This window comes from Hyalella azteca, unplaced genomic scaffold, assembly GCF_000764305.2.
Source record: "Hyalella azteca isolate HAZT.00-mixed unplaced genomic scaffold, Hazt_2.0.2 contig7253, whole genome shotgun sequence".
NCBI classification, from domain to species: Eukaryota; Metazoa; Arthropoda; class Malacostraca; order Amphipoda; family Hyalellidae; genus Hyalella; species Hyalella azteca.
The window spans coordinates 566,108-578,290 of record NW_025937381.1 but is presented as its reverse complement, the minus strand read 5'-3'; the positions used below and the strand labels follow the sequence as shown (position 1 = coordinate 578,290).

The 12,183-nt window shown below is 35.9% G+C and overlaps 1 protein-coding gene across 1 annotated transcript; it reads left to right on the top strand.

The window, feature by feature from the left end:
* Nucleotides 1-7,843: 7,843 nt before the first annotated feature.
* LOC108664303 lies at nucleotides 7,844-9,925 on the top strand. Its single transcript, XM_018150872.2, has 3 exons — nucleotides 7,844-7,893; nucleotides 8,597-8,689; nucleotides 9,161-9,925. The coding sequence occupies exons 1-3, from the start codon at nucleotides 7,882-7,884 to the stop codon at nucleotides 9,542-9,544; spliced, it is 489 nt and encodes a 162-aa protein (XP_018006361.1). The 5' UTR covers nucleotides 7,844-7,881; the 3' UTR covers nucleotides 9,545-9,925.
* Nucleotides 9,926-12,183: the final 2,258 nt, after the last annotated feature.

Here is a 12,183-nt window from a genome sequence, read left to right as displayed (position 1 = left end):
CGGTAGCGCTCGCTACAATCTAGTGGATGTAGCGGTAGCGGTAGCGCCCGCTACATTTAGAGCATGTAGCGGTAGCGGTAGCGGCGCTACATTTCAAAGTAGCGCTGCCCAGCTCTGCGTACCATGTAAAAAATCTAATGAGCAAGATATGACGATATCTAACTTTTGATCTTACGTTACATTTTCAACATTATTGAGACTACTATGCTGAGAAAGAAAGTATTGATATTCATCATATGAAATTCACTTTATAATCAAATAAATTAAGCTACCTTCTGCGTTTTGTAGCTCGTAGGTCGACTATATTTTTATGGATAATCTCATGGATAATACACTTACCGGATACCAGGTTTATTAGCAAAAATTAGACTTATAATAAAACCTCTTAAAGCCCATAATTAGGATGCGTTCTGCGCTAAAATTAACCAAGCATGCAGTTCTAGTCTCAGGCTTCGCAAAAACTTGCTCACTCTTGGGGTGGACAGTTGGCAGATCAGGCGCTCGGACACCAGGCCTGGCTGGCCCGACGAAGCCTTGTTCTTTAAAGCAGATCATCCATTTGGCTGCATGGTTTGGCTACCCAGAATATAATTGCGGTTAACGTGTAGCAACTATCACGGTCAACTTAATGGAATGTTGATGAAATCAAAATATACTAAACCACAGATCGTTACAAGCAGCAGAGGTCTCGTTATTAGAGTAATTTTTTGCAAATGTTACTAAATCCCACTGCATTCATATTTTTTTCTTTACAGCCTAAATTTACTAATATATAGAAGTTGAAGCTTAAATATTGTACTTCGAGAACGATTTGTAGAAAAGGTGAAATTATTCGTAATTTGTTGAGAACATTTTGATGGATTCTTCCTCTGAAGCAAACATATAACTGTCGTCGAACAGCGATGCACTGGAAATTGAAATAGAAGATGAATGATTCTCACCTATTTTTATATACTTAAACAACTGTGGCACAGTTTGAGTCATAGGTATCTGCTATAATTGCGCAAATGACAGATGAATATCGTGGAACTAGATAGTATACTTTAGAGACGATATTAAACCAGAGATACTATAATAGCCTGGGTAGGTATTAGTGCCCAATTCACGAGTAAAAATGCATATATAAATTAGAGATGCACTTGCTTAACTCAAGTTCATTCAAATGAAGAAAAGTTGGTTCGTTGACTGCCATTTGCAGCAAATGGAATAATATAATATAATCTACAGGCTTGTCTGATGGCCGTATTATTATCACTCAAGTTTCTTCAATATTTCTGCATTATATATAAACTTGTTGTTATCAAGTCCTGCCCTCTCAAACATTTTATCTGCACCCAAATCCATATTGGGAGTCGGTTACAGGCGATTATCTCAGTATGCTGCAAGAACCAGTCTGCTGCAGGAACTGGTTCCTGTTGCGTAAGGCATTCAGGTTGGGGATTTACAGACGCTGTTGTCAAGGAGGGGCCCCTGGCGCCCGCACAGTAAGGAAAAAATTACACGGAATTCAATTCGTTGATACTACTTTGTAGGGCTCTAAAGAAACCGGAAAGCTTCATGGAAAGTCATGTTGTTAATTGTATTTGGAAGATATGTAATATAAAGAATCTTTTTAAAATGAACCATGTGAGCTACAATCTATTCGAATTATCGGACTATTTTAAAAATTACTTTTTTCGCGGCCAGATATATCCCCGTCTTTTATTTGTTCACCTAAAAGTTGAGTAAATGCTAGCTCAACCGTTGTGGTATATACTGACGAACATTTTATACGCAACATAAAATTAAAGTGCAATCAACACAGAGTGGCCACCATTTTCAATTTAAACAAAGTTTTGATTTCATCTCGTGTATAATTTAGCTAAACAAAGTCTGTAAATCTTTTTAATTCACAGACAGAGATTTGAGCATTCATCTCGCTCGCGCACTCATAAATTAGCAAGTCTACAAGGACACGTCCATCACGTACGCTGTTTATCATCAATACGACGAGCGTGCAACACTTGAGATCCTGGCAAGGACACCGAGTCATTTTACACCCCAGGGCTTGTGAACGCAGAAAAAACAAGTACGCTCTAATTTCTTCATCGCTGAACATTTATGAGCTGTTATTTCTAAAATTATATCACAAATAGCATGGTAACCAATCCGTGTAATTAATTATTAGCTAGTGAGACGACAATCGTTTCACGAAGATGTGATACAGACACCTCATTTCCAAATCTATGTTTGTGAGCTTCCTAAACGTCCTTCCACCCATTACATCTGCAATGTTAATCCATGTTAATGATCCTGCACCGGCCCATCATATCTGCAACTTCAAGACATGTTAATGGTCCTTCCACTTTACATCTTCAACTTCAAGTCAAGTTAATGGTCCTTCCAACCGTCACATCTGCAACATTAATTCATGTTAATGGACCTTCCTCTTTTCACATCTAAAACCTTACATCGTCACAAACATCGTCCGCTAATAAAAGTTGTGTTATATGTAATAAAGAAAATATTACTTTTTTCATTGCAACCTAAGCAGCAAATGAGACTCGCATGAAGCGATCCAAAAAATAATTGGCTCATTAGATTGAGTGCTGCAAGTTTTTCCTTGTCTGCTATCTTAAGTAACCCAAATTATAGTGGAACTCGTCGCGCTATCAGCAGCGAAAAAATACTTCACAATGTTAGCCCCACATCCAGTAAAGGCTGATGTTAGAATTAGCCTAATATTATTAGCCTAATATTATTCGATAGAGAACAGTCCCCAGCATAAATGTATAGCTTGAAGGGACAAATGATCTCGCTTATATTCATGTTTTTTTACGCATTGAAACAATAAAATCAACAAGTCAATAAGTATACAATAAATATCTTAATCTTTAAAATACTCATTAAGCAAAATGAAGTTTCATAGAGAGATGTATTACAATATTATGTAAATATTAAGATATTTTTGCAACAATGAATTTAACTTTATTGTTCACACTTACTTGGGTTTTTATACTTCTTAATCAAGGCCATAATTTAAGAAAAAAATTTCAACGACATTAGCCATAATATTTATAAAAAATACATTATTGTACTTCATTGTGATTGTGCTCAGTGATGAGTATGACGCAATGAGGCAGTGCCAGATGTTGACGTGAAACATAAACAACACATTGAGCCATCATAGATAGTTATGCTGTACTAATAAAAAATACCAACATACCCTCAATTTTTCCTAATAATTTTTTCAAAGTCGCAGCAGTAAATTTTAATTTCGCTCTATATTAACTGAAGTGAAATTTGATGTATTCGCATCCCATAATGACTCAATCAAGTCCTGATTATTCAAGTACCGCATTATTGTAGTGACACAATACTCTTTTATTAATTTTATTTTTATATATTTTCTTATATATCTTTTGGATCTTGCGAGAAATTTTAAGCTGTGTACAAGTTTTCTCTTCAGGGCTCTCTAGAACACGTTTGCCATCCTTGCAGACGTCAATGTTCAGTACGCAAGTTATAGCCTCATATATGAAACTGTTATAGTGCATTCACATATTATTCTGGGTAGTCGGTACTTGTTTCACGTCTCACATACAGTAGAGAGTGATAAATGAATAACTGTAGCATTATTCGATAGGATGCAGTTCCGGGCGTAAATGTGTTTATTTTCTGAGTTATTTTATAAATTTAATATCTTGTATATGAAAGCTTGTTGCTTTTTCAGCAGTTATATTCATTTCTATTTCTCCCGTCGATGTTGAATAGTTGTTATTTCCTGGGTGAAATTTCACTTTTTATGCAGCATCCAGAACTTCAATATTAATAATTCATATCAAAAATTCCCTTCGAAAATAATCTCTGGCAGTACAATACATGGGATGGTACTCGCTATATAGTTAAGTGAGATTTAGCTCCACCCTTTACGAAAAATATTTTAAGATCTTCAATTTCAAAACCTTTGGTCGGTATCCGCAGCATATTCCCATTATCTGGTCATGTAAGCATTATTCTCGCAAACGCGATTCCGAATAGATTAATTCGCCAATTCTAAGTCACAATAGCAATTAAATAATAAAAATCATTCAGACTTATAATATCTTTCCCTTATATTTAAATCAATTCCATCTTCTTATCATCTCGGCTTTCATATTGTCATAAATATTTTCAAAATCTACTTCATGGCCCTGCTTGGGTTAGCAAGCGGTTTTTCTGGAGTTTGATATAAAAAATTTCCAAGCGACACAAAGTTCCACTTGTCGCTACTAAAATTTAATTGGTGCCAGCTGACCTATAATGCACTGCATTATCAGCTCATAACGCAGCTGCATTCTTCAAAAGATCTTCACATAAAGGCTTGAGCCAGAGAACACAGTTTTTAAACAGAGAATTCATTACAGTAGACAAAGGAATAAAGCACACATTTACATCGAACTTTCATAGAGCGCTCACGATTGGTTTGAATGCTTACAAGAACCTTTCGACGATTGGTTACCAATCTAGACAAGCATTTCAGCAAAATCGAAACAGCATCCATCATATAAACCATTCAATTTTCCCGACTAAAAGCATATACTGTAAAGGAAAAGTGTGTGGCATCCAAGCTAGAGTTCACATGTTTTCTACAAATGATAGGTATCACTATTGAGGTAGAACAGTGCATGTAATAATTATTGTGTGAGAATATGGCCTAACTACAGTGTACCTTGTCGTAACTGGACGCTATCAAACCACGCACAATATAAAACCGCAGGCTCGTTGCCTCGACCGCTTTTTACGTTGAAATGCTCACCATTATAGAGCAGCGCCCACAATAGCAGCTGTAGACGTTAATTTTTACCACAAATACCGACAGAAAAATTCGATCGAAAAAAATTTAGAACTGAAAATCAACAGGGTTCAGCATTTTAACAGCTGTTAATGATAAAATTTTGGCTAATTCTTGGGCTGGTGTTAATCTTATTATGTTCCTAATAAATAGGTATGATAATCATTTCTTTTTATAAATTCACAATAATTATCACCTAATCAACCTAGTTTTATTTGAAGACCTTTCGTAATTTTTGATAGAATTAAAAATTCTAGGCAAACTAAATTATCCTTCCGTATATAATCAGGATGACAAATACAAGAAAGTTTCGAGAACAGCGCTTGGCCTTGACTATGACAGTAATCTGACGTGGACAAGCCGATCCCTACCTCTTAATGCTGAAACAGGATCTGAAACTCTGTTGTGAATTCTTGGGCAAGGAGATAAAATCAACAGAAATTATTTTGAGTAATTGCAGAAGTCTCGAATGAATTAAGTACGATAATTTTGGCTCCACATTCAATTGACTCAACTATTTGCATTTATTTATAACTTTTAAAATAGGACAATCGATCAACGTTCATCTGTGGCTCACAATAAAAACAGTGGCTCACATCAATCAATCCGTATCGTTTGACTGACAGCTCCATCAATGCATTAGCTTCGAATGCCTGAAAAACTTTAACCTTAACTGGAGGTAAGAAGCAATTTCTCTTTCTTCATCTCGCACTTTTGACCTAACTATACGCAGTCTTTTTTGTCCTCCATTGAAGTGGTTCCTTCGTTTGAACTTACGCATAGCAATCTTTAAAACCCCCATTAACGCAAATCAAATAAGCATTCACTATCACACATCTGCATATCATTTTATTCCAGTACAGCATACAATTCTTATGCTTAAGAAATCGTAGTAATAGGGTTAAATGAATTTGATGTAAGTGTGAAATTTTTAAGCTGAAATCTATGTTATGTAACCCTAATATTCATTGCCATAAAGTGTACAGAGATAACAGGCCCAACGAATTTTCCGAACAAGTAATTCCTAGAGCCATTGTCATTGCAATGTAATTGAAAATTGAAAAACATATATGACGTAATTTTTAATATAATGATTATTTTTTTATATGAAACGTAGATTATAGAGGCGATTCTCCTAAATAAATATTTACTAATCAAATAGAAATCTATGAACAAAATATGGCAATCAAAATAAGTCGTTGATGCCAAGAAGTTTTTCGAACCTCATGCGCAAGTTAAACGGCGCGCGAGTCCCTGCCAAATGTGAATGTCTTCCAACAACAACGGATGAATGAATCTAAGTTATCCTTTGATATTCTTTACTGAAATTATGAACAGTGCAAGAATTTTCCAGCAGTAGAGATAAGAAAGTCCCACCATAGCCTCTCTTCAGGACCAACGATCAATCATGAACATTTATAATCATGGAAAATTTTTTGACACCGATTCGCTCTTTGAAAATATCATGACAGGACTTGTGTCCAGCGAATCTACCTTCTACCATCAAAGGAAATATTGACATAATGATGTATTCTTTGTCTAATTTATCGTAATAGATAGCAGAGTTGCTTTGATTTCTTGCATGTATTCTTGAAAAATATATCTTGCACGATGGCCCACAATGGCCACTCGTGTCCTTCAGATTTGGTTGAGAGAATTTCATAGTCTCACAATGAAGCTAGCATCGCAAAATCAATAATTCGAAGACGATTTAAGAGAATAATATATAACCTTATTGATAACAATTTCTGTCGAAGTAAAAAGCTGCTATATGAGAGACAAGGGTTCTTGTCGAATTCTTGATGTTCACAAACTGCGTATTAGCAGTTCTTCATCGACTCAAATTTGTCTAGCATTTTTAATAAGCATGGTTGAGCGTATGTTCTCAAGAAAGGCTTGTTGCAATGGAGGCATCTACTTGTCTCTATTACTGGAACGCTTGGAAGATGTCATAATTGCACGCGAAATATCAAAGGTTAACTGAATAAGAAACAAAGGTTATATTTGCAATCAGTGTATTGTTCATTGATTATGATTACGCGGGTCCACAACGAAGTGTTCATGTTTGCCCAATATTTTATAGAATCAGTCTTAATTGTTTGATTTTCTGCATTCAGTTTACTCCTGGCATTGATGCTTTTTGCATAATGAAGTTTAACCGCCTGGCTTCTAAAGTCAGGGTTATTTATCAGTGACTAATATTGGCTAGAACTATTTTTTCCCTGTTTTCGCTCAAATATTGGCTAAAACTGTTTTCTCCCTGTTTTAGCTCAAATATTGGCTAGAACTGTTCTCTCCTTGTTTTAGCTCAAACAAGACGTATTTTATAACAGCTTAGTATGTCGGCAACTTTCTTCCACTAATGTTGCAAGGTTCAACAAACAACCACGAACTCTCAACGTCATGACCTGTTCTTCGTGCACGGGCTTAACCCCCGCCGTACCAGGTTCTCGTGACATTATTGAATAATAATATAATCTCCATATGCATTGAAATAACTATTGAAAGACGTAAAACATAATAGAGATGAAATAAATCTCTCACTCACCAAATAATATCTTAAGATGATAATAGACTGCAATATAATAACCTACAGACCCACAGAGACTCACGCGACTGTGAAATCCTCCCGTCTCCCTAGGTGGGGGAGGGGTGGGGCAGGGACTCACGCGACGGTTAACTTAAATTTGAGGCTAGAAGAACCTCTTAACATCTACTTATTTGCGAAATATTTTGTATATTGATATTAACTTTATTATTAAATATTTATTCGGCCGCATCACCTCAATAATCTTAACTACCACTACAAAAGTAAACATTAAATGCTAAAATTCACGGTATCACTATTTTTAATGTCTTTGCGGCAACTCTAGATATCGTTTGTTCGGAAAATCCTTCGAATGGTAATCAATTAGCAGGTAAAAAATATTTTAGTCGGATGATAATTTCCAAAAAAGTTGTTTATCGCTCAACCCTATTTTGCTAGATTAGACGTAAACAGACACTGGCTTTAGCGGCGTGCCTATATAAAGGAACTGGTATGATGTCCTTCAGGCAGTTACTCAGAAATGAAGTCTCAGGTAAGACTTATTCTTGGTCTTAAGATTTGTCCTTGAAAACAAAAGTTATTCAATAAATTTTTTTCAGCTCATGAAGGCCATGGAGATGACTGTTGTCTTCGTGAAAATCGTATTATCATAATTTTAATTAATATGCTGTCATGACTTTCAAATTCGACTTTAGATTCAATTGTCAAAATAAACCGAAATTGAAGTAGATGTTTACTAACGAAAAAATTGGCAGTGTATATATTCATGATTTAATACTAAAGTTTTTGGTGAAAGTTACTGTAGTAATAAAATAATTATAATGACTTGACTGTTTTATATAACGCGATGCTTATTAAGGGTAAAGAACAAAATTTCCAGTAATGGCCAAAAAGTGAGGGCAATGAAATATTGTTTAGATCATTTATGCAGTAAATTCAATATTGCGGTTGATCCTAACTATCGGAGGGCCATCTCAGCGACAAGTTGTACAAGGGATGATCGGACTATATGGTTAACTAATGTTTTTAATTATTTATTAAAGTTATTATATGCCTCACTCGCTGGTAATGGTTGATATACCATTAACTGTTCCTGTATAATGCGCAATCATTCGTTGCGATGCAATTTATATTGTTCTTTTTCATTTCTAAACTGTATAGAACGACGTTCAAAATTATTATATTTTGCGAAATTACATTATTTTTTGCAACCATAAGGCTTTTTCTTATTTCAGATATTTCTGCTGTGCGTCGTAGCGGCGGTGGCCGCATTTCCTCAGCAAGGGCAGGACCAAACTTCTGAGATTATTCGCCAAGCTTTAAATTCAGTGAGTTCAAAAAGCAAATTAATAGTTTGTTTATTGATTATGAAGGTAAACTGGACTTGGATAATGTCATTTAAGGCGAATTGAAATTGATAAATTGCAAGAATAATACGCGCAAGCGTGAATTTTCATTATTTTTTGATCTACAATCTCACAGTTTACTTTAATGCAAGAAATCGTACTTATTGTTTATTTTGGAAATTAATACAGTTTACATGCTTTACTTTCTTGCAATATATCATTGAAAAAAAAATATTTCAAACTTCTCCGATAAATGTTTTAGATTTAAACCGTAAATATTCTACAGACTTTTTATGGAGAAACAACTTACGTACCTTCTGTTAATTATTCAACATAATGATCGTATTCCCATATGAAAATCGTGAAAATAAAGCATTGATAAAAATTTGTGACTTTCATTTGATGGAAGATTTTTCACGAAAATACGACTACAATCGTGATTTCTTCTCACAGGAAGCTGTGCAGAATGTCTTCAAAGAAATCAGCTCGGTGACGCAGACCTTGCAGTCCGACCGACCTTTCGAAGGCATCAAGAAGATCAACTCCCTCGCCTTCGACGCGGCTCTCCAAGCCTCGCCTCCCGACCGCCGTCAGGAGATTCAGAACTCCCAGGGGCTGATAGTCTCGATCCTGGACGCTGTGGACAAATTCATAGCAGATCTTCCAGCAAATTCAACAGCAATCCCACCAATCAACATCCCCCAGATCCCACCTATTCAAATTCCTGCGATTCCCCCCATTCTAATCCCTGGGCTTCCTCCCATTCAAATTCCAGGGGTGACCACTGACAAACCTCAAGCTTCATCGAGCCCTTCAAGTGGCCACAACCGGTTTTAATTTCTTATCAGTTCTAATTACTAAATGAAATAAAGATGCAAAAATACCTCACAACGAACATCTAATTTTTTGAAACACCTGAAGATTTTCTGTAAAGTGAATTATTGAATATTATTAGAAAATTTGCCGATTTCCAGTGGAACGATAAACTTAAGCCTTGCAATTTTCTTTACTGCAGAAAAATTAGCGAAATTATGATTTACATATGAACATTGATATGAATTGAGGCACTTGAAGAACATGTCTATAAAACCTTGGTAGTCTGTTTCTTAAGAATATCAAGTCACAATCGCCTATTCAATGACAACCTCGCAGCTTAGCTAAAATAAATAATATACAAAAATTTGGGACAAATAAAACACCTCGTTTTAATATTTATTGTTCATTACCCTTTGTTTATGCACACCATTCTAATAAAGCTACAAAATTCACATGTAGCCAACACTCTCTTTAAAATCATTTTGTTTAGCCTTGGATTTCGTCAACTCCAAGGCCATCAAGTCAACTATAGAGCTAGCTAATTTGATCACACTTGAGTTCCTTTCAGGAAATTTCTTCCGAAATTATCATTTAAATAGCTTCTCGGAATCAAGTTTCCACATGCAAATTCGTGAATGCGTTCCATGCATAAAATAAATTCACATCTGCTAGTGCAATTCTCACGTTCAACATCGCATAAAATTCTACAGGTTTTTTCGTTACTTAAGATAAACTTATCGAAACCAGTTTCACGAGAGTTCAAAAATCTTCTATAAAAAATCCGATTAAATCAGAATTTGTAAAAACATCTATCGTTGCTTCATCGCAAGCCCGGCTCTCCATAAAGTGACATGACTTGTAATTTTTAGACACTGACAGACAAACTGGACGAATCTCGTTCAGGCCGATGCCCCAAAAAAACCTTACCAGTTGATAATAACTTGAGTCGTTGGTTACGTAACATAGTGGATAGCACTCATACGGGTCATCTACTCACATGAGTTGATTTACAGCAGCATTGGAGTTAATTATGAAACTTCCAGACACATGCCCGCCTTACCTTGGAGGAGATATGCAGAGAAGAGGAGATGTGCAGTTGAGAGGAGATATGCAGGATCCTATGGTAATGAACACATGAGAGACTAGAAGTGTAATGGTCTTTGTCTGCACATATGGAGCTCAAAACCGTCATGAAATCCAACGATATTGTAATGAGACTCCTCAATTATTATAGTCATGAACTTTCGCAGCTTTTTTACGTATACGTAGCAAGCTAAATAATCTCTTTAAACAGCTATATAGTAGCGTATGCATCGTTTGTCAGTCTATACTTCTTCTCGCTTCGAGTCACCTGATAGCATCGTTGACGCTCCGAGTATGAACATCTTCTAAAACAGACTAGACCAAGCTATGCAGGAGCATATGTTCAGTCTTAAAATGCCTAGCAAATTACGGACCAGGCAATAAGTCCAGCAGCTATCTCAATCAATTGTCAGCTATGGAAAGATTGGGTTCCAAAAGCCGGATCCCTTGTGAATCAAGTCATGAAAAGTTCAAGAATCGGCAACAGGTCATGGGCCTATTTCTTCAACGCCGACACTTCTATTCTATTCTATTCTATACCCTCGACCAGTTCTGTAGCTGGAGAGCAGATTAACAGTTCTTATCCGTGGATTCAAACGTCTGAGTCACGTACATATTACGGCTGCAAATGAGTGATTAATATCGTCGTAAGATAAAAATGTTACAACAAAGAACAAACGGGCGCTGAGTTTTAACGTATGATGTAACTGCACCCGGAACACTTTTTTTTCTTTAATGTTGCACTGAAATTTCCGATGCCATGCTACCACCAAAAATATTTAATTTTAATAATAGGCATAACTTTCCTTAAGCCATGTACAACCAATTAACAATTTCAGTAAATTTCGGATATTGGCACGTGATACAAAAATCTATTCAACATAGATTCGTAAAAAAAAAACAGCCCAGCCTACGTGATGCAGTAGAATGAGCTTCCAAGGCCGGCAACGCCCAAACTTGGCACTCTGACGTAAACTCAATTCTGCGTTCAGCTGCACCGGCCTAACCAAGCCACGACTAGAGTTGTTTTTGCCACTGCTAATCTCACTAAAGTATTTGACTGATCCACACTATTATCAAATCGAGATTTCTAATGAAAACTTAGGTAATTAAATGAGTTAGACAGATATTTTGAGTTTTTAATGCAGCCGGTACAGTTAATTTTGGCCCGTATATTCTGAGCCAAAGTTAATATATAAATTGCTATATTCACCTCCCATTACTAAAAAAATTCATTAATCATATGAGCATTCATGGCGCAGCGGTGGCTCACACCAAGCACATAAACGACATTCTAAACAGCTTTCATTGCAGGAAACTTGATGGTGCTTCAAATTCACAATAAATTATGGGTGAAATAAATTTGTTCAGAAATGTTCCCGAAAATGTTCGATGAAAATATTTAAACAACATGCGAAAGTGTAATAGAGCCACTGTCTCAAAAAAGTTATTTACGATAGAAGTATTTACGGGCTGTTGAAGGTATTTACTAGCGTTGAACTGTTATTACGTGCCAATGACTCGCCGAAAAAATTCGCGTGTATATGTGTGCACCGCAAAAAAACGAGGGCTTTTTT

Bases quoted from the DNA above. Each gene is read 5' to 3' on its own strand.
- LOC108664303 (XM_018150872.2), top strand. The intron at 8,690-9,160 runs GTGAGTTCAAAA...TTCTTCTCACAG, and splicing joins TTCGCCAAGCTTTAAATTCA to GAAGCTGTGCAGAATGTCTT.